The sequence below is a fragment of the Sinocyclocheilus anshuiensis genome, unplaced genomic scaffold, assembly GCF_001515605.1.
Source record: "Sinocyclocheilus anshuiensis isolate Anshui unplaced genomic scaffold, SAMN03320099.WGS_v1.1 scaffold267, whole genome shotgun sequence".
Taxonomy (NCBI): Eukaryota; Metazoa; Chordata; class Actinopteri; order Cypriniformes; family Cyprinidae; genus Sinocyclocheilus; species Sinocyclocheilus anshuiensis.
In genome coordinates, this window is record NW_015552637.1 from 2,925,504 (window position 1) to 2,953,121 (window position 27,618).

The 27,618-nt window shown below is 36.3% G+C and overlaps 2 protein-coding genes across 10 annotated transcripts in view; one reads left to right on the forward strand and one right to left on the reverse strand.

The window, feature by feature from the left end:
• LOC107666801 (squalene monooxygenase-like) overlaps positions 1–12,464 on the forward strand; it is a 14,715-nt gene extending 2,251 nt beyond the window's left edge. The window contains exons 3-12 of one of the 2 annotated variants that reach the window (XR_001631722.1): positions 429–606; positions 904–1,000; positions 1,131–1,244; positions 1,571–1,742; positions 1,899–1,994; positions 2,526–2,668; positions 3,063–3,159; positions 3,269–3,356; positions 3,456–4,000; positions 12,451–12,464. Coding sequence is in view for 1 of the 2 variants with exons in the window: in XM_016458251.1 (XP_016313737.1) it covers positions 429–606; positions 904–1,000; positions 1,131–1,244; positions 1,571–1,742; positions 1,899–1,994; positions 2,526–2,668; positions 3,063–3,159; positions 3,269–3,356; positions 3,456–3,648 (1,178 nt within the window). In the remaining variant the exon portion in view is untranslated. Of the gene's footprint in view, positions 1–428; positions 607–903; positions 1,001–1,130; positions 1,245–1,570; positions 1,743–1,898; positions 1,995–2,525; positions 2,669–3,062; positions 3,160–3,268; positions 3,357–3,455; positions 4,698–12,450 lie in introns of those variants that run through there. The other variant, XM_016458251.1, reaches the window with a different exon arrangement.
• LOC107666800 (oxidation resistance protein 1-like) overlaps positions 5,506–27,618 on the reverse strand; it is a 172,470-nt gene continuing 150,357 nt past the window's right edge. For 5 of the 8 annotated variants that reach the window (XM_016458247.1, XM_016458245.1, XM_016458248.1 and 2 more), the window contains 8 exons: positions 22,060–22,222; positions 18,532–18,697; positions 14,439–14,519; positions 12,621–12,746; positions 9,100–9,252; positions 8,859–8,954; positions 8,603–8,676; positions 6,657–7,228 (listed from right to left, as the gene is read on the reverse strand). In XM_016458247.1, the coding sequence (XP_016313733.1) occupies positions 7,093–7,228; positions 8,603–8,676; positions 8,859–8,954; positions 9,100–9,252; positions 12,621–12,746; positions 14,439–14,519; positions 18,532–18,697; positions 22,060–22,222 (995 nt within the window). In that variant the 3' untranslated portion in view covers positions 6,657–7,092. Of the gene's footprint in view, positions 5,828–6,656; positions 7,229–8,602; positions 8,677–8,858; positions 8,955–9,099; positions 9,253–12,620; positions 12,747–14,438; positions 14,520–18,531; positions 18,698–22,059; positions 22,223–27,618 lie in introns of those variants that run through there. The other 3 variants (XM_016458246.1, XM_016458243.1, XM_016458249.1) reach the window with 3 other exon arrangements.

Sequence of the window (27,618 nt, forward strand, 5' to 3'; positions counted from 1 at the left end):
GCCTTCTTTCTTTGCGTGAACATTTGGGCGGCGTTATGCAAATCTTCCCACATCGTGACGTAGACATGTGGGGGCGTGTTAGAACGAGCTGTTTTAGGTAGGCGTGGTTGACTCTTAACTTTTATAAAGAATATCTCTTTGGATTTGAGACTTTAGTCTTTGCAACTTTACAGATCTTCTTTATGCACCAAGAGCTTGTAACACTCCAAAGAGAAAGGAAAAATTGAAATGGCATCATATGACCCCTTTAAATGCATACTCGTTCAAATCCTCCTTGCATATTTTTAGATATTTTCAAATATCAAATACATAGACTAAGCAGGCTTTTATTGCATAGATCTGTAATATATTGAATTGCACTTTTAAGCATTGCATTTTATATTCACAAACTCACAGTATTTTTTTCATTTCTTTTTGTCTTCTCTCAGATGCTGTTGAAGGTCTGGATGCCCATGTGGTGAATGGTTACGTAATTCATGACCTGGAGAGCCGAACGGAGGTGGAGATCCCGTATCCCCAGCAGGAGAACAGCATTCAGGGTGGACGTGCTTTCCATCATGGACGCTTCATCATGGGACTGCGTCGAGCTGTTCTCGCTGAGCCCAAGTAAATACCTGACGCAGTTACTAATATATGAATATAATGAAACCGATGACGAATGTCATGCTCATCATTACTTATGTGGTTCAGAAAAATTCTGATTCGAATTTGAATGTGTTTGAACTTTGGAAACCACTGCTAGAGAAAATGTTTGACTGTAGACCTTATATATGGTGAGAATATACAGCACCTGTTGGTTTAGGTAGATGCTCTTGTGGTGTTTCTGAGGCCTCGTGTCTCTGTACGGGCTTTTGTGAAGGATTTGGAGACTGATGGGTCTAATATCATGTCATATTTGCACAGTGTGAAGTTCGTGGAGGGAACGGTGACCAGCCTGGAGGAAGAAGATGGTTGTGTGACAGGAATTCAGTACAGAGAGAAGGACTCAGGGATAATCAAGGTAGTGACACACTGATACTTGGTTGTAATATTTGTAAAAGTTTGGTTATGATTGTATATGGATCACAGGTATTTAGATTTGCTCTGGCAGTCAGATTTTCCATGCTGCAATTATACTCTCTCTTTCTCAGGAGGTCCATGCTCCTCTGACTGTAGTTGCTGACGGATGTTTCTCCAAGTTCCGTAAGAATCTGATTTCTGGGAAAGCTAAAGTGTCTTCTCATTTTGTTGGATGCATAATGAAGGTAAATATTAGGGTGACAATTGCATATCTCTGTTAAAAATTCCCAAGTGCACTCTTAAAAATAAAGGTGCTTAAAAGGCTCTTCACAGCGATGCCATAGAAGAACCATTTTTGGTTCCACAAAGAGTCAATGGTTCTTTAATAAAGAACCATCTCTTTCTTACCTTTTTATAATCTGAAGAATCTTCTTTCGCCACAAAGAACCTTTTGTTAAAGGTTCTTTATGGAACCATTTAGACAAAAAAGGTTCTTCTATGGCATCGTGAAGCACCTTTATTTTTAAGAGTGTAACACAGTGATTGATTGTGTTATGATGTTCTCTTCCAGGACTCTCCTCAGTTCAAGCCCAACCACGCAGAGCTGGTTCTAGCTAATCCCAGTCCAGTGTTGATCTATCAGATCTCCTCCAATGAAACTCGGGTTCTGGTGGACATCAGAGGAGAGATGCCTCGAGACCTTATGCGGTACATGACGGAAAAAATCTATCCACAACTACCAGGTAACAGATTTAGACTTTAAAATGACCAAATTGCTAATACGAGTCCTTTTTTACAGTCACAGTTATTTCAGTTTTCTTTCTTTACAGATCACAACAATGCAATTTAGGCATTTAGATGTCAAAATGCTCACAAATATGTGTATCTTGCTTAAACAGAGCACTTAAAAGAGCCGTTCATGTTGGCACTGCAGAACGATCGCTTGAGAACGATGCCTGCCAGCTTCCTGCCACCCGCACCAGTCAATAAAGAAGGCAAGTCTTGTTTATTACTTACTTAACCCAAACTTTTGAATGGTAATGTATCACGGTTTCCACAAACAATATTAAGCAGCACAACTGTTTTCAACATTGATGATAATCAGAAATGTTTCCTGAGCAGCAAATCAGCATTTTAGAATGATTTCTGAAGGAGTATGTGACACTGAAGATTGGAGTAATGATGCTGAAAATACAGCTTTGCATCACAGGAATAAATGACATTTTCAAATATATTAAAATAGAAAACAGCCTTTTAAATTTGTAATAATATTATTGCATCTCTGATCAAATAAATGCAGTCTTGGTTAGCATAAGAGACTTAATCAGAAAAATTAAATGTTGGAATAATTCAGTTTTAAAGCATTAGAACTCTCAAATGTAGACGTTACATAAAAGTGGAACAGTAAAAATGAAATGAGGTTTGAACCTTAAAAACCCTGACCAGATGCACAGAGTGAAATGGTGCAGTTTTCCGTGTAAAAACCACTGTGTTGCGAGTGCTGACCCACCTGTCTTCTCCATTAGGGGTTCTGCTGTTAGGCGATGCGTATAACATGCGTCATCCTCTGACCGGTGGCGGCATGAGTGTGGTGCTGAATGACGTCCGCATCTGGAGAGACCTGCTCAAGAACATCCCTGATCTCTATGACAATACAGCTGTGCTCCAGGTAACACATGCAGTTACAATAATCTGAGAGTGTAAAATTAGGTACCTTTCTAGTGCCAGTAATTGCGGTTCTTCACTGCACACTAAATCAAAACAACATATTTAACATCAACTTTGTTGCAAAACATAGTTGCCTACATACTATAGGTAGCATCAGATGCACAGTAAAATATATTTTTATTGCTAAACAGAAAACTATTTTACCCAGTATTTGTGATTTATATATACATTTATGCTTATTAGATTAGGCACTTGCAATGTAATTGCAAGTAGGCAGTAGACAGTAAGGCACCTCAAATGCACAAATCTGTTTTGGAACAGATTGCATTGGAACAATGTTTAAATGCCACTGTGATCATCATAGCAGATCGGAGAAATGTTGTTTTTGTTGTCAGGCAAAGAAGAAATTCCACTGGGAGCGTAAATCATCTCACTCATTTGTGGTGAACGTCTTGGCTCAAGCTCTGTACGAGCTGTTTGCTGCGACCGACAGTAAGTGTCAAAACACATTCTTAAATATTTCGGTTTCACATTTTAAAAAAACCCATAAAGTTCACAACTAAAGTAGCTTATTATATCGAAAACATCTGTTTATTTTCAGATTCAGTGCATCAGTTGAGAAAAGCCTGTTTCCACTATTTCAAGCTTGGCGGAGAATGCATCAGTGGGCCGATCGGCCTTCTGTCCGTGTAAGTATTAACAAAGAATCTGCCAAATCAATGTCTTTCACTGGTTCTTGCAGATATCTGAGATCTTTTTACACCACTAATCTGTTTTTGTTTCCTCAGATTGTCGCCAAAACCCTTTACTCTGATCAGTCACTTTTTCGCCGTGGCGTTATACGCCATATACTTCAGCTTCAGGTCTGAATCCTGGCTCACGATTCCACGAGCGCTGGTCAACAGCGCAGCCATCCTGTACAGAGCCTGTGCCGTCATGTTTCCTCTCATTTACTCGGAGTTACAGTACCTGATTTACTAGGAAGGAACTTCTTTCAAACTGAAGAACAAACTGATTTCTTCAGTCGGTGAACGTGACACATCTGTCAATGTTGGCTACATCGGAGTGCCTCATTTTTTTGGGAAAAAGGGATTCATGTCAGACATACTGCACAAGGAACGAGTCTCTGATGAGGAAATGCATATGGTGTCTGATATTAACAGACAAAGACCCTGCCTTATATTTTCATACACTAAGTGTAAGTTAATGATGTAGTGAAATTTGCCTTACCCTGCAATTAAATGAGGGAAAATCCTGTGCTGTATCAAGTCTATATGAAATAGCATTTACAAACCATTTCTTATGCAATCTGTTTCTGAGGAATATGCATTGAGTAAATCTGGTCAAAATTAAGTTTTCAGTCAGAAATGCCTGTTTTTAAGTGCAAAATAAGTTCATTCAATTCATAATGGTTAAATCACTAGGCTGCTGGACTTGTAAAATTGTGTAGATGTTTTAATTGTTTTCAAGAACCAAGGAAAATCAATGGGACTGCTTCTCATTTGTTAGCTGAAGTAATTGTTTTCCTTTTCATGTATTGCTTTATTGTGGATTCAAGGTTTTTCAAAATTGCGTCCATTTGTCACGGTTTTCACATGGGGCCTTCCATTATCTATCTGTTCTTTAAAAACAGTTTTCAAGTCAACATTTAGTAAAAAATTCTATGTGCAATGAATATGGCATTCAGTGTAGAGTAAAATCATGTGGATGTTTACTGAACGAAGACAAGAGCTTTAATGTGAGGTTTACTTGGTTTCTGAGGTTAACTAATTCAGCCATGAGCTCGTGGTTCTGTGTTCATAGCACCTTTGGCTCTGTGTAGCCACTCTATGGACTGTTCTTTCAAATAATTTGTCCTCTTTGTATATTGATATCGAGTCATATAGTTTGACAGACTGGAATGACCCAGTGACATTTGAGAACCTGTTTTACAGGCTTGTCTGTGGGATAAATAACTACAGTAAAAGCAACATTTTGTGCAAAACACAGTATGTCCACCAGGTAGCAGGATGAAAACAGCGTCACTCTGACCTTGTAAACTAAATAAAAAGATTAAAAAAAATGATTCTACATCTGCGTCAGTGCTACAGTTGCAAAGTTCTCGATATATCTTGTCAATGAGTGAAACGGAGCTGTCATTGCAACCAGTCATATCATAACAGCCTCAAAACCCTTCCTACAAGCACTGCCCCTCCTATTTTGACACCCATCATAATCAGAGAGCGACTTATAACAGACGCGTTCGGCGTCTTTTGATGTGAATTCAAATTACATTTAATTTTTGTAGTTTAAAATATGGCTAATACCATAACTCTGAAACTTTAGTCAGAATACATAATTTAAATAAACTCAATTTTAAAATTTGTAAAATAAAAGGCAATTTTTTCTTTCTGCTCCAGCCACTCCCCTGAAACAGTTTGGTGATCCGCTCAGTTTCCCACAGATGAAATGAAGTACCACCTTACATACAGTACCTATCCCAATGAATATGCAATTTCACTCAGAAAATACGGATTACACAAGTAAATGGGTTGAGGTAGTGCTTCATGTTGACATAGACTTCCTCCCTGAACCAAATTAAGGAGATTTATGCATGAATGTACCATTAATTTTCCCTTTACACAAGTGGTATCATAGTAAAGTTATGTTTTACATATATATACACACCACAAGCCTGAATGACTGAGTGCCATGTTATATGAATGACCATAATGATAAAACATGGCATTTGCATGATATTACCTTCCAAAATACTATGGCATTGACATGATAAATTAATTCAGTTATTTTGTGGTGAAGAGACCAAAAAAAAAAACCCATAAGAGACCTGATTCTGTCCCAGGTTACAACAATTTATTAGTATTCATTGTTCTTTATACATCACTGTAACATTATATTCCGGTGAATTAGATGAAGGATTTGTTGCACTTCTCGTCAGCGACTGTGAAAGGACGTTTGCGTTCCTCTCGCTGTGTGCACAGTCAATCTAGACACCGAAAAACCCAAAAGACCAGACAAAAAACCGCTGGGACAGGACACGTGAGAAGAAGAGACTTTCCCTGCTGGAGTCCGTCACATTCGACCCTGTGCTCGACCGCTGAGACTTTTCCTCTCCACAGTAGCAGCAAGCTCTTTATAAACGATTCATTTACTCTATCATCTAAAAGACAAACAAAAATATATACTGTACTGCTACTGCTAATGAGGCCTGAAGAACCTGGCTTGAAACTAGATTAATAAAGTGCGAGAAGCAACCCACCAATCCACACACTGTATATTAATTTATATATTTATATATATATATAGGAACAAATCTACTATTTTAACATGAATTTACAGGGTAATATACAATATATTAGTAACAGCTGAGATATCAGCACAAAAAAAGATCACTGTCACACTTAACAGCAATATATATATCATTATATATATATATTTGTATATTATATATATATGAATTTATATATATAATCATATACATAAATATAGTATTGTCATTATATTCATGAAAAACAATTAAACCACGTCTCAGGCTTTTCAAATGATACCCAGAAAAGCAATTAATTTGTCAAGACGTAAAAGGTCTCTCGGAAAGAGAAACGGGGAAAACAAAAGTGCCCTGTCTGGATTATTTGAGGTCACAGGACAGGAATTTGCATATTCCACAAATCTATTGCAACACATTTCTGCCTACGAACAGTAAAAGTCGACCCTTCCGAAGCGAAGGGGCCGATGTTAGCCACACTCACACGTAAAACCCACTGAACAGAGCATTACGACTATGGGGTTCCCGATTATGTGCTTCGACATGGTGTGCTATGATAGTGAACGACAGAAAGACTACGAGTTTCACGACACTTGAATATTTCGCCTCAAAAGAAACTACGGATGCGTTCTCGTCTTCTCCCGGATGCCACCGCCGTCCGTCGATGTCCCAAAAATGCATAATCTTCCTCTGAGTGCAAGGGAATGTGTTTTCAGTAGTTTGCTTTTCTTTTTCCGTAGTTGTTTTTTTTAATCTCCATCGATCCAGTAGTGACATCCTATCGACTAACATACAAACTCCTGGCGCTTTGGCTCAGATAAACTGGACTATAGCAGTTCTCGGGCAGCCCAAACCCCATGCCGCCGCCACCACCACCATCATCATCATCATCATCATCATCTCCACTCGATGTTAAAAGTGCTCGGGGGGTCCTGTTGGTTATTGACGCTGCACACGGCTTGAACAAAACACACACATACTAAACAGCACAAAGAAGAGCTCTGTATTAAATGCAGGAGTAACATACGACAAGCGCGGTAACAGTAGCGTCCGTTACGGGCTTCCTGGGAGCCGCGGTGATGTGCAGTAAGGTTTGGGATCTGCCTCGTGTCCAATTCCTCTCTCCAACTAACGACAAAAAGGTACCTCTGTGTGAGCTGCTACTCGAACGACCAGATCTCAATATCCTGCACGAAGAAATCCTCCTTCATGGAGAGCATGGGATTCCCGAAGGTTTTGCATGAATGACTCCTGCCGTGATAAAGATCCCCGTCCAGCCAAAGCCCGAACTCACCACTGAAAGAGAAGAAAACAGTCTCAGATCAAAATTTCAGTCTCTTGTAAGACACGAAGGGAATGGGTTTTAAAATAAAACTATGTAAATATGCTTAAGAACTATGCAAAACACTACAGTAGTACTAGGATACAAATCTTTTATTTATATCTTTTGTTGTCTGAAATGTCACTCTGCAATTAATAATGCAACATACACCACCGTTCAAAACTTTTGGATCAGTAAAAAAACAACAACTTTTTATTAAAGATGAAATGAAATTGATTAAAACATTACAACTCTATAATTTGTTATAAATAAAATGTAGTGCTGTCAAACGATTAATCGTGATTAATTGCATTCAAAATAAAAAATTGTTTACATAATATATGTGTATACTGTGTATATCTATTATGTATATATATAATATGTATATATATATATACATAAAATATGTTACGTTTATATATTGAATATATTTATATATAATATAAATATGTAAATATTTTCAAAATATATCCTGTATGTGTGTGTATTTATATATACATACTAAATATACACACATAGATATATTATGTAAATAAAAACTTTTATTTCGGATGCGATTAATCGTTTGACATCACTAAAATAAATCTATTTAAAATAAATGCTGTTCTTTTGAACATTCTATTAATTAAAGAATTGTGAAAAAACGTATCAGTTTCCACAAAAATATAAAGCTGCACAACTACTTTTAACATTTATAATAATATGAAATCTTTCTTTAGCAGCAAATCAGCATATTAGAAGGATTTCTGAAGGATCATGTGACACTGATGACTGGAGTAATGATGCTGAAAATTCAGCTTTGCATCACAAGAATAAATTATTTTTTAAAATATATTAAAAAAAAGAAAACAGGTATTTTAAATTGTAATAATTTTTCACAATATTACTGTTCAAATGTTGAACAAATGCAGCCCAGGTAAGCATAAGAGACAAAATATTAAAAAAAAACTGTACCGGCCCCAAACTTTTGAATGGTAGTGTAAGAATGCACTGCATTCTCATAAGTCTCATGTACTTAGTACTGTCATGGAAAAGGCTTTGATAAAGAAACTTGCTGATCAAGTCTGTTAAACTGTCAGCATTTTTATAGCTAGCTACCTGAAAAATAACACATTCAGTATAAACGGCACAGACACAAGAAGCAAACTCTCTTGCTCTTTCCGCACTGACATTTGTAGTTAAAAAAAACTAGCATGTTTTGTTTGTGCAACGAGACAATGAGCTTGCAATGTGCTGGCCAAACTTTCATGTTTACCTTTGCATACTCATTTGTATCTGACACAAATATCTCTAATGAAATTCAGCATTCAAAATATTAACATTAATTATTAAGGCCCTGAGTTACTGACCTTCCTCCACCAAAGGCTAAAGAATCCATGTCTCCTTTAATGAAGAACAGATTATCACCAGTCCATTTGTACGCCTGCCAGTGAGAAAAAAAAAAAAAAAACAGCATTTTAGAACAAGAAAACTCAATAAATCCTGTAATGAATTTTGCATATGAAAGTCATGAAAATGCCAAATGAAAGACACAATCAGAATTCATTTCAAACTGACAGCTTATTCTGCCTGTAATGAAAATTAATGGATAAACTGAACACAAACCTCAAACTCTGGATAGAAGGTGAACAGGAAAGTCTCTCCTGTGCCGTAGAAACCCTCACTGACTTTGAAGGGTTCTGATGCCAAAGCCCCAAAGATCTACAAGAGCACAGAGACCAGATCTGATTAGGAAACCGATCACTGTTTCTGGTCACATGACATATGAGAACTTTTCTTGTTTTTTTTAATACTGTGTCAAGGTCTGAAACCAAGGTCTTGTGAGAGCTAAAGAGAAGAGTGTGACCTGTCCATCGCTGTCTTTGATGACCAGCAGCATGGGAGAGTCCTGGTCCTGCATGGCCCGGTACAGCGTCTTAATGCTCATGCCATGTTTAGATGTGCTGAAGGCCAGATTCCAGTGGTAACCGACGGTTCTGGGTGGAAGATGCTTCGCCAGCTGAGTGAAAAACAGGGAATAAGTTAGGGATAATCTGTGACTAGGTGTGCAATAAATGATTATAATGCATGACGTAGAGGCAAAGAACCTTATTATCATTAACTAATAAAACTAAAACTATTAGAAGAATTTTTGTTTACTGAAATAAAGCTAAAATAAATTATAATTACTAAATGTAAAAGCTAAACTAAACGAAAACGAGAAATGTTAACTTGGCAACTAAAGTTGAAGTTAAAGCACTAAATCTGGAAATAAATAAAAAATAAACTGAACGAACCTAAATATTAACATTAAAAAAAAACTAACAAAAATGAGTTTAAATTTATGTGTCACATAAAATTACTTTAAATATTCAAAATGGTACTTACTATTTTATTTGTATCTAATATTTATTTATTTAATGCACAGTCTCAAAAGCTGAACAGGTTTACATTTCACTTGTATGTGACAAATAAAAATCTTAAATGAAAATGTAAAAAATAAATGTTAATTCCAAAATATGAATAAAAACTATAATAGTATATAAATAATACTAAACTAAGACTGCCGTGGACATTGCTTACACTATGGTCAATTGCAAGCATGGACAAGCTATTTGCCAGCATGGACAGATATTTGCAGCATAAAATTTGAATGAACGGATATAAATAAAAGTTAGATCTAGAATTCAGAAGTAAAATAAAGTATCATGGTAAAATGACATTTATGTAACTACTTTAAAAACATTGACGTTACCAACAAGAAATATATTTGTAGCATTTTGTAGCAAAGCTCTTTTATTGATAAAAGTTGTGAGACAGCACTGACAAGTTTCTGTGCTCTTGAATGTTTTGAGTACTTTCTGATGTAATCTGTAAATAAAAATAAAGTAATAAATAAAATGTGGAAAACAGGAGAACATGACTGAACGAATAAAAGCCGTGTGCATGATCAGAGCAGCAGAAAGGGTGAAACATTAAGAGCCCAATTACAGAAGCACTGAACTTTTCACACCAGTAGACACAGAGAAGCTTAACACTAGGGCTGTGCAATTAATCGCATGTGATTTTCATGCACATCTCGTCAGTAAAGCCGGTTCCGTGATTAGTAGTAAATCTCCATCACCTGCTTTCAGATGGAGCGGCATTTACTACACAGAGCCGTAGTTCACTGACAGTTAGGCAATATCACGTTCATTATTGCAGATCGAATCGCCTGCGATAATGAACACAATATTGTGTAGCTTGTCAGTGAACTACGGCTCTGTGTAGTAAATGCCGCTCCATCTGAAAGCAGGTGATGGAGATTTACTACTAATCACGGAACCGGCTTTACTGACGAAATGACAATCGTATGCGATTAATTGCACAGCCCTACTTAACACCATATATATATATATATATATATATATATATACAGTGGGTACGGAGCACAGTGCTGTGTGTTTCCTCGACACATGTTCCTGTGCAGCGGTCTCTGTGTCCTCCGGCAGGTCCAGGCTTTCCCAGCGCCTGGAGAGCATTAAATTACTCTGCGTAATGACACAAGTTTATTTGATTTACCAACAAAATGGGCCTACGTCTGAATGAAGGGTTCTGCGAGAGGCCATCTCAGGTGATCCATTCACAGAGCGCTGATGCGTTTGAAAGGCAGGCACCCGCAGGGCACAATGACTTAAACCTCATAACTGCACAAAACCTCTGAAGCTTCACTACAAAACACTTCGCAAACGGCACAGTGAGATCAGATCAAAAGATCAGGACGTCATGTGCAAATATTACAACAATGTCTCTGACAACTGCAGAATTTATTAAATGACAGTCAAAAAGCGTATGAACGCAGTCATGCTATCTTTCTGGATGAGAGCTGAACAAAATGTTTGCTGCAGTGATTAAAATTTGATTAAATGTGAATTGGTCTGTTTAAAATTGGTCTGTTTCAGTGTTATTTTAGCATTATTTAGATACTATTATAATGTTCATTCATTTTGAATTAGCTTTAATTTTTATATTTTCTATAAAAATATTCTATATTTCAAAATACAGTAATTTTATGTGGTTTGGTAATTGTTTATTTTTAATACATATTTCTATATAGCTTCAAATCACTTAAAGGGGTCATCGGATGCACATTTTCCACAAGTTGATATGATTCTTTAGGGTCTTAATGAAAAGTCTGTAACACAGTTTGGTTGCAAGAGAGACCTTATTCTAAATCCATAATCCTACCCAATTCTTAACCTTAATTGTCAACAACTACTTTATTAAGTATTAATAAGCAGTAATTAGGAGTATATTGAGGCAAAAGTATAGTTAGTTCATAGTAAATAGTTAGTTAACAGTGAAAATTGAACCCTAATATAAAGTGTGACCAGAATAATTTATGTAGCTATCTATCACTTATTTGAAAGAATTAAAAGAACCATTTAATGTCTATCCTTGTATTATTCATTAACTTTGATATAGGATTTATAAAGTAATTAGTAATAAGTAATTAAATACTTTTTGGAGAGAGTAATTTGTACAGTAATCTAATTGCACTGTTGAATATGTAATTAGTAACTAGTAATTAATTACTTTTTTAGAATAACTTACCCAACACTGGTCATATGTAAGGTTGAAATCATAATTTGTTCCTTATGTTTCTGAATCCACAGAACAATTTCTTGCTGAACGATTAATATAAAAGAACTGACTCAAAAGAGTCAATTGCTTGTGAATCAGACTGAATCAGAATCAAGCCCACAACTAAAAAAAATAAAATAAATAATTAAATAAAATAAACTCTTTTGCTGCATTAATATTAAATAATATTTGAATACAGTATTCTATCCACACGAGTGGAAGAATTCAGATAATTCTGTCCTCATAATCTTAAACTTTAGACAATTTTTATGGTGAACCAGTTCTTCATTTTAAATCCTAGTCGTATGGAATACAGTATATATTTTTTTACATTTGCAAAACTGGTATCTTTAGGGTTACAACAGGGGTGATACACTCAAAGCTACAACTTTGTAACTCATCTACCCCTAAAGGGTGCATATTAGTATTTTTCTTACATGGAAAAGAGTAAGCAGAAACATTCTGCTCAAATTCATGGAAGAAAGAAAATCATGTCAGTTTCAAATGACATGTGGGTGAGTAATCATTTATGGGTCAAGAACGGTCACCTTCACTTTTCAAATCATTCCTATGCCCTTGGCCATAACATGACGAGTGTGAATAAATCTGTCTGTTAACATGTCTGAGATCATCCTCCGGCTGAGAATCAATAACCGGTGAACAGTGAGGAGGGCGCCCTATTTTTGGACCAGCAGATCGATGAAACACTGTAAAGCCCAGAGCAGTGGGCAGATTTATTTCACTGCCGTGCCACTGAGCGCTTACCTTCTCGATCTGCTCGGCCTCCAGAAGGTCACTGGGTTCGTTCAGGTTGGGCTTGAAAGTCTCTGGCTCCAGGCTGGCGGTGATGGACGTGCCATGTTTGGAGTTCACATCCTCCTTCGTGGTGATCTAAAGCCAGAAGAAGCCATTAGCAAACTATGTAGTGACATTCAGATTTATGCCACATAAACCTGAGACTATAGCAAAGCATGACTGTAGATCTTCCTTGAAATTTACCCATGAACTCTTGCAGCAGAGATTTGGTATTCAAAACATTTGTGGAAGTGAGGTTGCATAGATTTAACATGTAAATTCAACACAAGCTGAGTTGACTTCTCTCTAGTGGAATTAACCTAAGGGGACAAACTAACCTGCGAAAATCTTATCTCACCGGAAATGTTTTGGCTAGGCAATATGGGATACTGTATTCATAAAAAGACTTGTTTTGCATTATTTCCCAAAATCAGTGGTTCTCAACCAGTGGAAATTGTCAGTTTTCCTATTCAGCCTATCATGTTAATAATTAAGCTTGTTCTGACAATGCAGTTAATGGTAATATTAATAAACTTTTTTATGAGATGAAGGATTCCTGTAGCTCAAAGAATATGCATTGTGCTAGCAACGCAAGGTCATGGGTTCAATTCCCAGAGAATGCATTAACTGAATGCAATGCAAGTTGCATTGGATAAAAGTGTCTGCTAAATGCACTAAATGTAATGTAAGGACATTTTTGTTCACTTTCATAAGCAATTATGTGCCGTGTTGGATTGCCGCTTGTAGAATCTGGTTTCTGAAGCATAACCAGTTGAGAAGCACTTCTCTAAAGTCTGTTACATCAGGACTAGTGGTGTTATTTTACAATGTAGTGCCACAGACAGTTAACATTCCCTCTCGTGGCCTGAACACACTCAGGTTACACCGGCCGTGCTTCAATTACATCAATTGTTTACAACAAATAACCAGGCAGCAGTCAGTGCAGGTCTCGACTGAAACACCCGCCTGAACCTCAGAACATTCTGGACATGGAAATACAACCCACTTTCTCTAGCATGGCTTCCAGAAAATTCCTCATTTCAGGGATACAACTGCTTGGATTTTCCACTAACAGAGTGCAGCAATTTTGCTGTGATATGTACTCCACCACTCAAAAGATTAGAGTTGGCAAGATTTGTTTTTATGTTTTTAAAAGAAGTCTCTTATGCTCACCAAGGCTGCATTTATTTGATCAAAAATACAGTAAAAATGGTAATATTGTGAAATATTATTAAAATTGAAAATACCCATTTTCTATTTGAATATATTTTGAAATATAATTTATTCCTGTGATGCAAAGCTGAATTTTCAGCATGATTACTTCAGTCTTTAGTGTCACGTGATCCTTCAGAAATCATTCTAATATGTTGATTTAGCGCTCAAGAAACATTTCTTATTATTATCAATGTTAAAAACAGTTGTGCTGCTTAATATTTTTGTGGAAACAGCGTTACGTTTTTTTTCAGGATTCTTTGATGAATGAATTATTTATTTGAAATGGAATTCTTCTGCAACATTATAATTTTACAGTCACTTCTGATCAATTGAATGCATCCTTGATGAATAAAAGTATTAATTTCTTTACATTATACTTTTGAAGGGTAGTGCTGTTGCTAAGTTGTGCATCTAAGCACTGTAAAATCACTTCATGGACTACTCTTTATAGGAAATTATGGAATTTTCTGCACAAACATTTTTGTGTCAAACGCAAACTTGCCATCCGCACAAGGCAAGTGCAATCTACAAAACCTAGAGCTACATCTGCAGGGTTCTACAGATTTTGTGCACCTGGAGGCGTTTGCATAGGGAGCGCAGATCTTCACTGTTTAACGCATCGATCCGGCGGTGGTACTCAGTCCATGACACTACCTGCTCCAGACACAAGGGGACACAACCACACCGCTGAGCAAGACGACAAGATGAGGCCAAAATATGGACAAGAATGTGCAGTTTGGGACTCTTTTAAAACAATATGTTAACTACTAAAACTGCGGTCGGGAATGATCGTCTTTATGAGATATGGAAGAGATGAGTATAAGATTGAAAGCCTAGATCATGTCATTATATATGTGAAACTACTTTACAAATGTGAGCAGACAACACAGCGAGCGTTTTGCATGAGTGTGTGAATTGTTTTGCATGAAGCTCTGCAGACAAATATGCGAACCATATTCATAATAGCTAACATAAGCCATAACAGAGCCACATAGAAATTACAAACACTCAATGTCCCCTCCAGAACTAAATATTGTCATTACTTACTCACCCTCATCATCCAAATCAGAAAGATCAGAAAGCCCTAAATTTAACCAGCCTGTCATGTAGACCATCTTACAATCAAAGTGATAGCTCAATCATTAAGCAAGAAAAATGCCATCTGCTGACCTTGAATTTTTTATTACATTTATTCTTATGTAAATATCAACCCTTACCTGTCACACATATTTTAACAGCTTGTTGGTTGACACACCTATTAATATGTGACATGTTGATAACACATTTAACACATGATCTTTGAGCGCACACAAAAAAAAAAGTTCACCAAAAATTAAAGTTTTGACATAATTTACCCATACTCAGTACATATCAAATCTGCAATTCTGTCTTCCAAGGAAAGGTTCATTTCTGAAGAATACTCAAGCCAATTCTTTTCAACGTAATGACAGTGAATCGGTACAAGGGATTTCAAGCTCCAAAATCACAAAATTGTAGTAAGTATTACAAAAGTGTGTACAATACAACACAGTATAAGTCTTTTTTTTTTTTTGGTGAACTATTCCTTTTAAGTCCTGCAACACACTGACTTGCAGTATTAATCGACAGTAAAAGGGAAATGACCAAACCAGAGGTCATACTACTCCAAGACGGTAAATAAAAGTTTTAGCCGATAAGTTGCCACTTTACAGTCCTCAATAATGTACAAGGAGGAAGGTAAACTATAGCACTCATAAAAAATGCATCTCGTCTCAGGTGAGACATTCGCTGATTCTCTCTCTCTCTCTCTCTCTCTCACACACACACACACACACACACACACACACACACACACACACACACACACACACACACACACACACACACACACACACACACACACACACACACACACACACACACACACACACACACACACACACACACACACAGCTCAATAGCATCAGCAGACTGTCATATCTCACCTTTACACTGTTTTACTTCAAAAGCAGCAACACAAACCCATTAGACAGCCCGTGTCAACCAACACAGCCAGACATGATACGCTAATATTTCAACAGCCCGCTCACACATTACGCTTTAGCGAACGCATTCACTCAACACTTGCGTTTACATACATAAGTGTACTTAGGAGTCAGAGGTTTTCCTTCCTTCACTCGCTTGGAGAACATGATCTCACTGTCTGTCACATTCAGCCTGCCTTCCACCGACCGACAACATGCCATATTCAGACATAAACACGACGGCAAGACAATGACGGACACTTATGTGAGCCAATGACATCCGACCAAATGGAACAATTCGGTCTCTGATTGGCTCTGTTAAAATGCGTCACGCCTCCTGTCCGGAAGGCTTTCGGCGCTTTTAAAGGAACAATCGCACCTAAACGCGACCTCTAAATATTTTGATCAATAAAGCTTGCGAATGAGTCAAATGATTGATGCTATAACGCGGAGGGATCAAAACTGACACTTTGAAAAACAAGGCTGTCGATGAGGACTCATTCCAAGTAAAATACACACCTATTCTTTATCTGGATTAAACATGCCTGCATTTAGTCCCCTTATCATTAAACTAATAAACTGTTTTTGGAAGTAGAACAACTAAACTGAAACACTCTGGTCATGTTTCAAACGTCACTAAATAACCTAGTGAGCTGCCTATCTAGACAGCATTTTTGGGCATGATGCCCACATTGTTCTTTAAGTAGGCTGTTCACTATATTTTGAGAAACAACAAAGTAACTTGAGGAAATACAGTACCAGATGTCTGATCATCACATTATTTAATTCTAATAGTAAGTAAATTTATGTAGTACATGCTTTAGTTTAAAATGACTTAAATGGGAGAAACTGTAACACTTTTCACATTTTCTTCAGTAACTCACAAACTACTTCAAATCTACCGGACATGTTTTAAGAGATATAACAAACATACATATGCGCCAACAATAATAATGCAGATAAAATATTTACACTGAGAATTAATATTAAATGTAACACAAGAAGTCAGAGTATTATAATTGCCACAGGCAATTTAAACACTTTAAAAATGATACTAATCCATATAAATCAAATAAGAGCACACCTCAAAGTAATAATTTAACTGCGTTCTTGAATATTTTCATTTTTGAATGACACTAATTCTTTTTGGTGTCAGGAATAATGTTTAAAGCAAAAAGTGCTTATACTTGTTTAAAGAAATAGAGTAATAAAATTGTGAGAACACTAGTGAAATGACTTATTTTCATGCAACAAATATATAGTGAAAGTGAAAAAAGTGAAAAGCTTAAAGGTATGCCTCTCTTTTTTGCTTTAATGGCAATAGCACCTGATAATCCATGTTATCCCAGATTGCTCTGCATCTCTGTAGATATTTTAATGAAACAATGTTCATTACATATGTTAATGTCCCCAACCTGTTAACGTTTAACAGCCAAAACAATGTTTAAATTTACAGCCATGACTATATTTAGTCCCCTTCTCATTAAGCCAATAAACTGCTTTTTGTGAGTAGAACAACCAAACTGAATCACCCTGGCCATGTTTCACATGTCACTAAACATAACCATCAAATAACCTAGTGAAATGCCTACTTAGACCTACCTGTTAACGTTTAACAGTCAAACAATGTTTATTTTCACAGGCATCACAATTTCAGACAGCAGAGAAAAATACGGGACATCAAAATGCAACTTTTATGCCTAAAAATCAGTTTCACAAAGTAAAACAACTACACTTAATTGCACTTAAGAGGTAGCTTGAGGAGCATGTGCTAAACAAGTGTCATCACTCAGATTGTTTAGTGTTACAGTTGATCCCCTGAGTATCCTGGGGGTCACAATATCCAATTGAGATCATGACCACCCCTGCGGCCATGATCAGAGAAAGTTAATTTTACTTATTCATATCAAAATATCATGTGGCTTTGCAAAGATCCTCCAGTTCCCGAATAACAAATCAGTCTATTTTGTTCCCTACATCATTAATTTAAAGTCAAATTTAAATGCCGCCGCAGTCGTAGTATCGGTTTCTCAGTGCCACAGATTGGTTTCAATGCGGCAACCAGAACACAATAACATGCAGGGAAATATCAGACGGTATTATCCAATCAGTAAAACATTCAAACGGAGCTTTATAAAAGACACACCACGCATAATACATCAGGTAACAACACTTGCACCTGTTGGCATGATTTGCTTGAATCTCATTCAGGCATGACATAGTCGGGCTAAACCATGCCTTTTTAGACACGACTGAGGGATCCATGCATGCATAAACTGCATACATGTGCCTCTTTCTTAAAAAACAAAACAAATAAAATAATAAAACAATTGCACACTCATGCAAAACACCAGCTGCAAGCTCACAGTGCACAATGCATCTTGGTTTCACCAAAACAACCCAGTCGGAGAAACATTTAGCAAGATTGAATACAGGAGCTCTGACAACAACGTATGACTGGTGCATGAAAGTGTATGAAGTGCGGGGAACACGATAAAGACACTTCCAGAAACCTGGAACATAGAAACAGACAATAAAAGCAAACAGACAGGTGCAAATACAATAAAGAGAAAATATCTGAATCAAATACAGTGCATATCAACACAGAATACAGACACGAGCGTAAATCACAGATATGATATCAATCCAAACATGTACAGTACCTCCCACTCCTTAGCTGAATTTTCTACAGTTTGCTGCTCCTCGTTTGCCTCCGACTCCTCGATTTTCTTCACCACGATGAAGCCAGGATCACGGCTGATGCTTCCTACCCCGTCCCCAAAAACATCCGGACTCCACTGGATGAAGAAAACGTACAGGTGGTCTGACCTAGAGAAATAATGACATTGTTACAAATAATATTACATGTCATCTTTTAATTGCTTATGAGCCAGATACAGTAGAATCTGCTGAATTCTTCTATATTTTCTGCTCTGACTTTAGGGAAAAATGAGGAATTCTGTGGAATGGATTTAGATGGTTAAATATGTTAAATAGATGGTTAAATTTTAGATGGTTAAATATGTTAAATAAGTTACATTCTTATTGGTAGTTTAAAGAATAATCCAAATATAAAGAATATTTCATTAACAAACATGTCTGATCAAATGTGCTCCATTCTAATTTATTAAGTAGTATTAAGATAAAAATATATATATATTTTTTTATTTTACAGGATGAAAATAGTGGCTATATAAAAAATTAATATTTTTTTAATAAACAATGAGGTATCTGTAATAAATTGCACAACCATTCAAAAGTTTGGGGTAGGTACAATTTTTTTAAATGTTTTTGAAAGAAGTCTATTATGCTCACTAAGGTTGCATTTATTTGATAAAAATATAGTAAAACACTATAATATTATTACAACTTAAAAGAAGTGTTCTTTTTTTAATACATTTTAAAATGTAATTTATTTCTGTGATGGCAAAGCTGAATTTTCAGCATCATTACTCCAGTCTTCAGTGTCACATGATCCTTCAGAAATCAATATAATATGCTGCTTTACTGCTCAAGCAACATTTCCTTTTATTATCAGTGTTGAAAATAGTATAATTTAACATAAAAGCTTAATATTTTTATAGAAACTGTGATATTTTTTTCATTGATGAATAAAAAGAACTGCATTTACTTGAAATGAAAATATTTACTAACATGATAAATGTCTCCACTGTCACTTTTTGACCAATCTAATGTGTGCTTGCTGAACCCAGCAGTTTGAACAGTAGTGCATGTAGCTTTTGTTTTTAAACAGGCAAAGCTGTGGAAAACTTGGTGTGACTTGCATCAGGACGCGACAGGCGGCTGACAGGCAGCGTGAGCTTCAAAGCCTAGTCTCTCGGGCCCTGCTCACGCACTATTGTCATGATACTTTACACTGATCATCCGGGTCGCCACCCAACTAGGTCACAGGGCCTTGTCTCAGGGACAACAGCAGACAGCAGTTTGGCCACAGAGCTCTACAGCTCTCCAGCAGTACAGACGATGTTCAGGACTACATCATACAGCATGTCTGGAGTTCTTTTCCTAACTTGTAGACTGTGTCAAAGCTAATCTATTCTGACTCTCTCATTCTGATTTAGCCCAGCAAGTGTTTCCTAAAAAATATCTGTGACTCATCTCATACAGTGATAACAGACAGAATAAGTTCCAGTGGGATGAAGAACACTGAACACTTGTGTTGAATCAGAGGGTAGATGAAATCAAACAAAGACAGCACTGTTTCAGTATTAGAAAGCTGACTGCATAATGAGACCATGTTAAATTGGCATCATTTCTCATTTAAAACTAAACTGACTTCTCATAAAATGATTTCAATTGAATTATGCTGTGTAATCTCATAGAGAAACATGTTTTGAAACATGTTTTGTGTGGATCTGACAAAAATACGAATAGGTAACATTTCAGCCAATACTAATACTAATACTAATACTAATACTAACCAGGTTACCATTTACATCATTTCTCATTGAAAATGAAAGTGACTTCTCACAAAATCAAATTAGAAGCTGAATTATGCTGTGTAATTTCATAGAGAAATGTGTTTTGTGTGAATCTGACAAATACATGAATAGGTCACATTTCAACCCAAAATAATAATAATAATAATAATGATAATAATAATAATAATAATAAGAAGATGACGATGAAGAGAAGAAGAAATTATACATTTTGTAAAAATAAAATGAACAAATAATATAATAAATAATAAAATGACATATTTAGCATAAAGAAAAAAAGGCAAAATAAAATAAAATAAAATAATAAAACGTTTACATGGAACAAACCACACCTAAAAAACATGGATGGATGGCTGGATGGATAGACGGATAGACAGACAGACAGATAGATAGATCAGTGGTTCTCAACCCGCGGCCTGTTATGTAAAATAATTTTGTTTTTCATATATTATTTTCAGACATGAGCAGACCTGTAGCCTACTCACGTAATTAACGTTAGGCATTTAACGAACACTTACAAGCGCGCACTTTAGCAGAATTCAATTAAAATAGTCATCAGCAGCCATTAGTTCGGTAAAATTGAGCATCAGAATGGACACATTTGTTATTAAGGGAGAAAACCGAAATGTGGAAAATGCCAGCGAAGGAACAGGTACAAACAAGAATAGTCGCAGCAGGGAAGGTAGGAGAGTGCTGGACTTTCGGCATCAACTTTCGGTTTGCCCCGCCACTCACTTGAAGATGTTCAGGCTAGAGTTCAAATATCTCCTTACTATTTCCCCCGGACACATTCATGGTAATTACTTTTGCCGGTGCTTTGCGGCAAGCTTTAGCCTATTGCGTGCATTGGAACGCAGAACTGTTCAGCTGTGCTGACGGCACGCTCGCTGCTGCTGGACACTAAACACTGTAGAGCCGCTCTTGACAGTCGCGGCAGCACGGTCTCGTGTTGTTTCCACCAGCGCGGCAATTATTTTAAAAAAATTAATTATATGTCTAAAATATAAAAATAGGAGAAGCCTAAAACAAGCCCGATGTCCGGCCCGTGTCTGAACTATGATGTGAAAATTGTCCCGAAGCCCAGACCGAGGGGCGTAAAAAAGTCGGGGCCCGACGGAAACACAAATACTATGCAGCAATCATCCTTAACTGCAGAAATGTGGCAAAACATCTCTGGAGAGAACCTCAGATTATTAAATTCGAAAGTGCTTTCCATATTTGGATCAACATATGGGCTATATTTGTGAACGCACATTTTCTGCAATGTCGCGTGTCAAGTCACGCTTCCGTGCGCGTCTTACAGACTGCAACTTACAATCGCAACTTCATTGTGCTGTTACTCCTTTCGAGCCGAATTTCACAAAATTGGTCAGCTCCCGACAGCATCAGGTGTTTTATTAATGGGGAGTATAATTATTTATTTCAATGAATGTAATCGATTAGATATCATGATATTTAGGCTATAATAGGCTATTATAAATCTGGTTGGTTTGTATTGGTGACATAATATGTAAATGATATGCGTGCGGCCCGCGAGACTTGCACTTGGACCATAGTGCGGCCCAGTGGAAAAAAAGGTTGAGAACCACTGAGATAGATAGATAGATAGATAGTCATTTGACCAACATGTAAATTCAATCTGAGTGTGTGGCTTTTCCAGAATCAAATGCAAAATAGACCAGATTTTATACAAATAATGGACACAAATAAAATTCTACATGTCCGACTCACCTCTCCTGGGGAACGGCAAACCAGTACTCATGCTTGCGGTCACGCTGTGCATACTGCTGCATGGAGGCGCTGGCATTGGACACAAATGTCTTCTTCATGGCCTTGCCAACCCGCAGACACAGAAACTTCTGAGACTTCTGCCTCTCCTTGGACACCATGAGGCCTGAAACACAGAAACAAAAGCTCACCCTAAAAGCCCACCACAGAAACTGAGCAAAGGTAAAAACATCCACCATGATATAAAGAATCTGCAGTTGAAATTTGTCTTGCAAAACTGACTAATACATGACCAAGTTTGAATGGCTGTCTATATAATGTGATGCAATAATGCATCAATCAGCTCACGGCCTGCATATGAAGGACACGAAGCACATTATCTAAAAAAATAGACATGCAATAATCACTGGAACAAAAACACACGGCTTCAAATGAACTAAACCCTGCCGGGAGTGCATATCCGAAGCTGACACCAATGCATCTTTTGTTAATAACTGATTAGAAGGTCAACACAATGGGAGATGTAGAAAGAAACACCTTACACCAGTGCTGTAGGAGCCAAAGCCCTTTACACAGCCAATGCAACATTAATCTACTTACACTGCAGAACACAGTGGGAGGGCATTCATTTTCAATGGGCTAATTTGGTGTGTAATTCAGATGACTTTTGAAGTGGGTCCTGAGCTGTAGTAATAACCCCCTGTGATTTGTCAGAACAGTTCAATGATCCAAAAAGGAATATGTGCCGGGACAGGAGTTGAACTTCATTCTCACGCCATGAGGCTGATGAATATTACTGTATTGAATAAGCAAAAGAACTTCATATAGTTTAAAAAGTCAATTTTAGAGGGGTCATTTCATACATTTTTGTAGTCTTGCAATAAATAAATAGTTTTTTTTATATATTTCCAAATTCAAGATTATAAAAATTATATATATATATATATATATATATATTATTGTTTTATAACTAGATTTCGATTATTTCGAGAATTTAAGAAAAATATTTTTTTATTTAAAACGTCCTTAAAAGTTTTAAGAGGTAATTTAATACATTTTGGACTTCTTTAAATATATATCATCATTTAAAAAAAACGATATAATTAAAAAATATATAAATGATTATTAGATACTATAAATATTATTTTATTATTATTGTTTTATAACTCTTTCATATACAATTATTTATTATTATTATTGTTTTGTAAAGAATAAACAAAAAAAAATACTGTACATATATACTGCATATAGTATATAATTTTGAGGCTGACATGAGGCTGATGAATATGGCTGTTTCCAAGTTTTGTTGCTGTGAAGCTATCGTATTAAGATAAGAATTTGTGCACAAGTCATATGGACTACTTTTATGATGTTTTTTTTAGCTTGATAATATTTCATACAAGTAAAAGTAAAAAAAAATAATAATAAAAATGGAAAACCTGCACTAGAAAAATAAGCAGATTTCCATCCCCATTTTCCCACATTAATTAAAATACAGCATCTATACTGCTTCATCTACATTATCGCATCTTGACTGAACAACTTTCTGAACAACAAACAGGCATTGTTGATGTGGGTGGTGACATGTATTCATCTGATGTCAGCAAGCAGCAGATGTTTAGAAACAAGCCATATGTTTTAAACCCTTTTATCAGACAAGATCAAGGAAACTTCTTGATTTGATTCCTCATGATATCACATCTTTAACTCACTCCTGGGCTCATTCTGAAAGCCGGCTCATCCGATAGTGTTGAATAACTATCAGTTGATGACTCATACGCTGGGATGGAAAGCACCTTGGGGCACACAAAGATGCCTACAGCTGAAAAGCATGGAGGAATGATGATAAAAATATACAAGTGAGAATCTAAAAATGAACATTTCATTATCTGCATTCCATTAAAAGACTATGGAGCCTAGTGGACATACTGCTCATAGAGTCCTGAATAACACCTCTCTGGTCACATATCATACCAATCTATTATTTGCACCTATATCTCTGTACCTTCTAAATACCACTGATTATGTCATTCAGTTCTTTGACTGGAGTAATGATGCTGAAAATTCAGCTTTACAGGAATAAATATCATTTTAAAATATATAAATAGAAAACATTTTATTGTAATAATAATTCACAATATTACTGTTTTTACTGTATTTTTGATCAAATAAATGCCTTGATGAGCATAAAAACTTTGAAAATTCTTACTAATCCCAAACATTTGAATGGTAGTTTATTTGGTTTAGATTTTTTTTCTTAAACCAAGACAGAAAACTAACATAAGAGCATGCTTTTTGCTGAGGCTGCACCTCTGCTACATCAGTATCAATATAAAATCAACACCTCAGGCATTATATAAACAGCCTTGGGCGACTGATAAAATACATACTAGTTCTGTCACAGGGTTTCTGCAGGATTTTTAAGCTAAAATTTAAGATGTCTATAGTACCATATTAAATGGTAAAATTACTGTAAAAAGCATAATTTACAGTTCAGATACAAGTTTTCACAAAAACAAAAAGTTGAATAAAATGATAAACTTTACATTTCAGCCTTTAAGTCAAAAGTATTAATTATTATATTAATTTAAACAATTATTATCAATAAATTATTATATCAATTAAATAACATAAATTAGGGGTGTGCGATATTGACAAAAAATTATATCTCGATAATTTTCTGGGATTTTATCGATAACGATAATTAGACAATATTTTGCTGAGTGTGTTATTGTGCTGAAATCTTATCTCTAATTGTGCTGACAGCTGACTCCTGAATTTTTTGATATTCTTCATATTCTGTGTGGTCAGTTCACAGCAGTGATAGAAAATCATTTCCAACAAGTTTTATGGGCATTTTTACCTTTAAGCTATTTCTTCTAAAAGTGTGCACCATCTTTTGAGTCAAATTCTTGCATTTGGGTTGTTACCAAGCAAATGAAAACAGTTTCAACCAAATCGATCTTTGCAATGCAGAGGAAACACAGAGGCTGCATTAGAAGTGGCATTTAGATGCATTTACACACTGTTTAATGCAGCTCTGAGGGACATGGAATACTTTAACCTGCAGTTACAAATGCATAAATAATGTTTTGATATTTTAAATATAAAACATTGAAAACTGATGTTTGAAATTATTTTAAAAATGAAAAGGTACCTTAAATGTGAAATTAAAACTGCCAGTAGGTGGCAGCAAGTCACTGTTAAGTGAGTCATTGCGATTGAACCGAATCATTTAAACGGTTGATTCATTCAGGAACGAAACACCATCATGTTGCTCAGAGACACAAAACAGTGCTGTGATTGGAATGGTTTTTGTTGGAGAAATAGAGCAAAAACAGGAAATATGGTGTCTAAAACGTAATTCTCTTAATATTAACTTCTTGTTTATTGAACTGTTGTATAAAATAATGATCACATTTGTAATCATGCTGACTTTTGGAGAAAAAAATGGCACTTTTCGTGTGATATTAACTATATGAAATTATATAAATATGTACATTTGATTCATGCAGCGAAAAAACGCACTATAAATGCACATGCGCACTAATCTAACCTGCTAAACTTCATCGCGTAATGTATGCGCACACTCCGTAGGTGTTTTGTTTGCTTTTCGCGATATACTCGATAATATCAAATCGCATATCGTTAAAACAACAATTACGATATTATCGCAAACCATACATATCGCACACCCCTATACTGTTTAGATTTTTATAATGCATTGTCTTCTTATCGATCCACCCGTTCACATTTAAAGCTCTGCGTGTTTGCAGGGTAAAAACATGGGTCGATTTTCGCATTGGTCTGAACTCTGAACAAAACAACAGTTTTATTGAAAATGCTCATTCATTCTGACAGCAGGTGGAGCGTTTGGTAGAAATATAACTGTTTCTCCGGTAACTGCTGTAACACAAAGCAGCGCAGCACCGGACTTTGAACGTGCAGCGCTCATGTTTATTCACTGAAATCATAGCCTTTTGAAGTTTAATCGTCACATTAAGCCATATCGCAATTCTGGTCTTTCCGTCACCAAATTTAAGACTCTTCAAATCATAATTAAGACTTTCTTGTACAGTTTAAGACTTTTGAAGGCCTTAAATTTGATGCAACTAAATGTAAGACTTTTTAAGACTTTTTTAAGACCCGCGGAAACCCTGTGTCAACAGATTCAATTCAATATCAACAACTTGTGATTAATCACATTATTTGTAGTTAATATATTTTCAGCTATACTTTTAAGGAAAGAATGTTTCTGATGTGTGTTGTAATGTTAGTGTGCATGTGCAGTTGTCATGTTTGATGGGCTTTAGCTTATCTCTCGGTCAGAGACAGGGCTGCTGGCACAGCCTGGCCTCGACAGATCAAAGCAGCGTGTAAAAGCCGTGGTAAAGTGTCTCTGCGCTCCCTCAGGTGATAACAGGTGAGCCACTTTTCATTTCCCAGCACTCTCTAGTCTTGCCATCAACAAAGCCACATAACACAAGAATATCAGCACTTCCCAGCATGCCCCACCCCAGATTAACACCAGGACAGAAGCTTACTTTGATAGTAAAATGTAAGAACGCTGTACTGTAATGTCATCAGTGCTGGTTACAATGACACTAAATGTGCACAACAGCCCAAGAGAAAGAACTTTATAATGTGCAAAAAGTGAGTTGAAAGTTGTATATATGTATATATATACTCTCTGCTACTATGAAAAATTATGTTTAATAAACACAATACTATGCATCCCGCACCGTGGTTGAATCTGCCGGTGGGGGCGGGGCCACAAATCCACGAGTTTACAAACCCGAGGGAACGGATTGCGAAAGCGTGCGCACGGATTATGAATTTGTGGGTACGGATTCAAAAACCGAAGATACGGTTTACAAAATCTGAGCGCACGGATTGGAAATTCGTGAGTACGGTTTATTAATCCGTGGGCACGATTTGTTAAACCGAGGGAACAGTTTAAGAATTCGTGAGTACGGTTTATAAACTGAGGGGACGGATTGCAAAACCATCGGCACGGATTGCTTTTATTTCTCCTACAGGTGACTTCCCGGGCTCCGTAATCTGAGAACGCAACGGTTCACAGTATTTCACTAGATTTGTAATGAGACGCATTTGTAAGCCTGTTTTTAAAGAAGTTGGTGTTTTCCGCCAAATTAAAAGCTCAGCTGCAGTTTCTGCCAAAATAAAAGGTTTATCTCTTGCAAGCAAGGACTAAAATAAACAGACCCGCACAAAGAAAATACTGTAGGCTACAGGCAGAGCAAACTCACTGTTTATTTGACGAAAAAAATTTAAATATTGGGGTGAGGGTTTATATGAATGTATTTCTGAAGGGAACTGACTTCGAGGGCATTTCTCCCGCCGTTCCATAAGCGCCACCTGCTGTCAGAGAGTGAAATTCCGCCTGTCTGCTGTTTTTGTTTTATTTAGGTTTTAGCATAATTTCACAAAGCTAAAGTCAGACCATTCCGTTTTTGCTTCAAATGTTGAAATGATACAATGAAAAAAAAAAAAAAAAAAAACTGCACATGCTACATGTGTGTTGTATCTTTGTTTGTATCA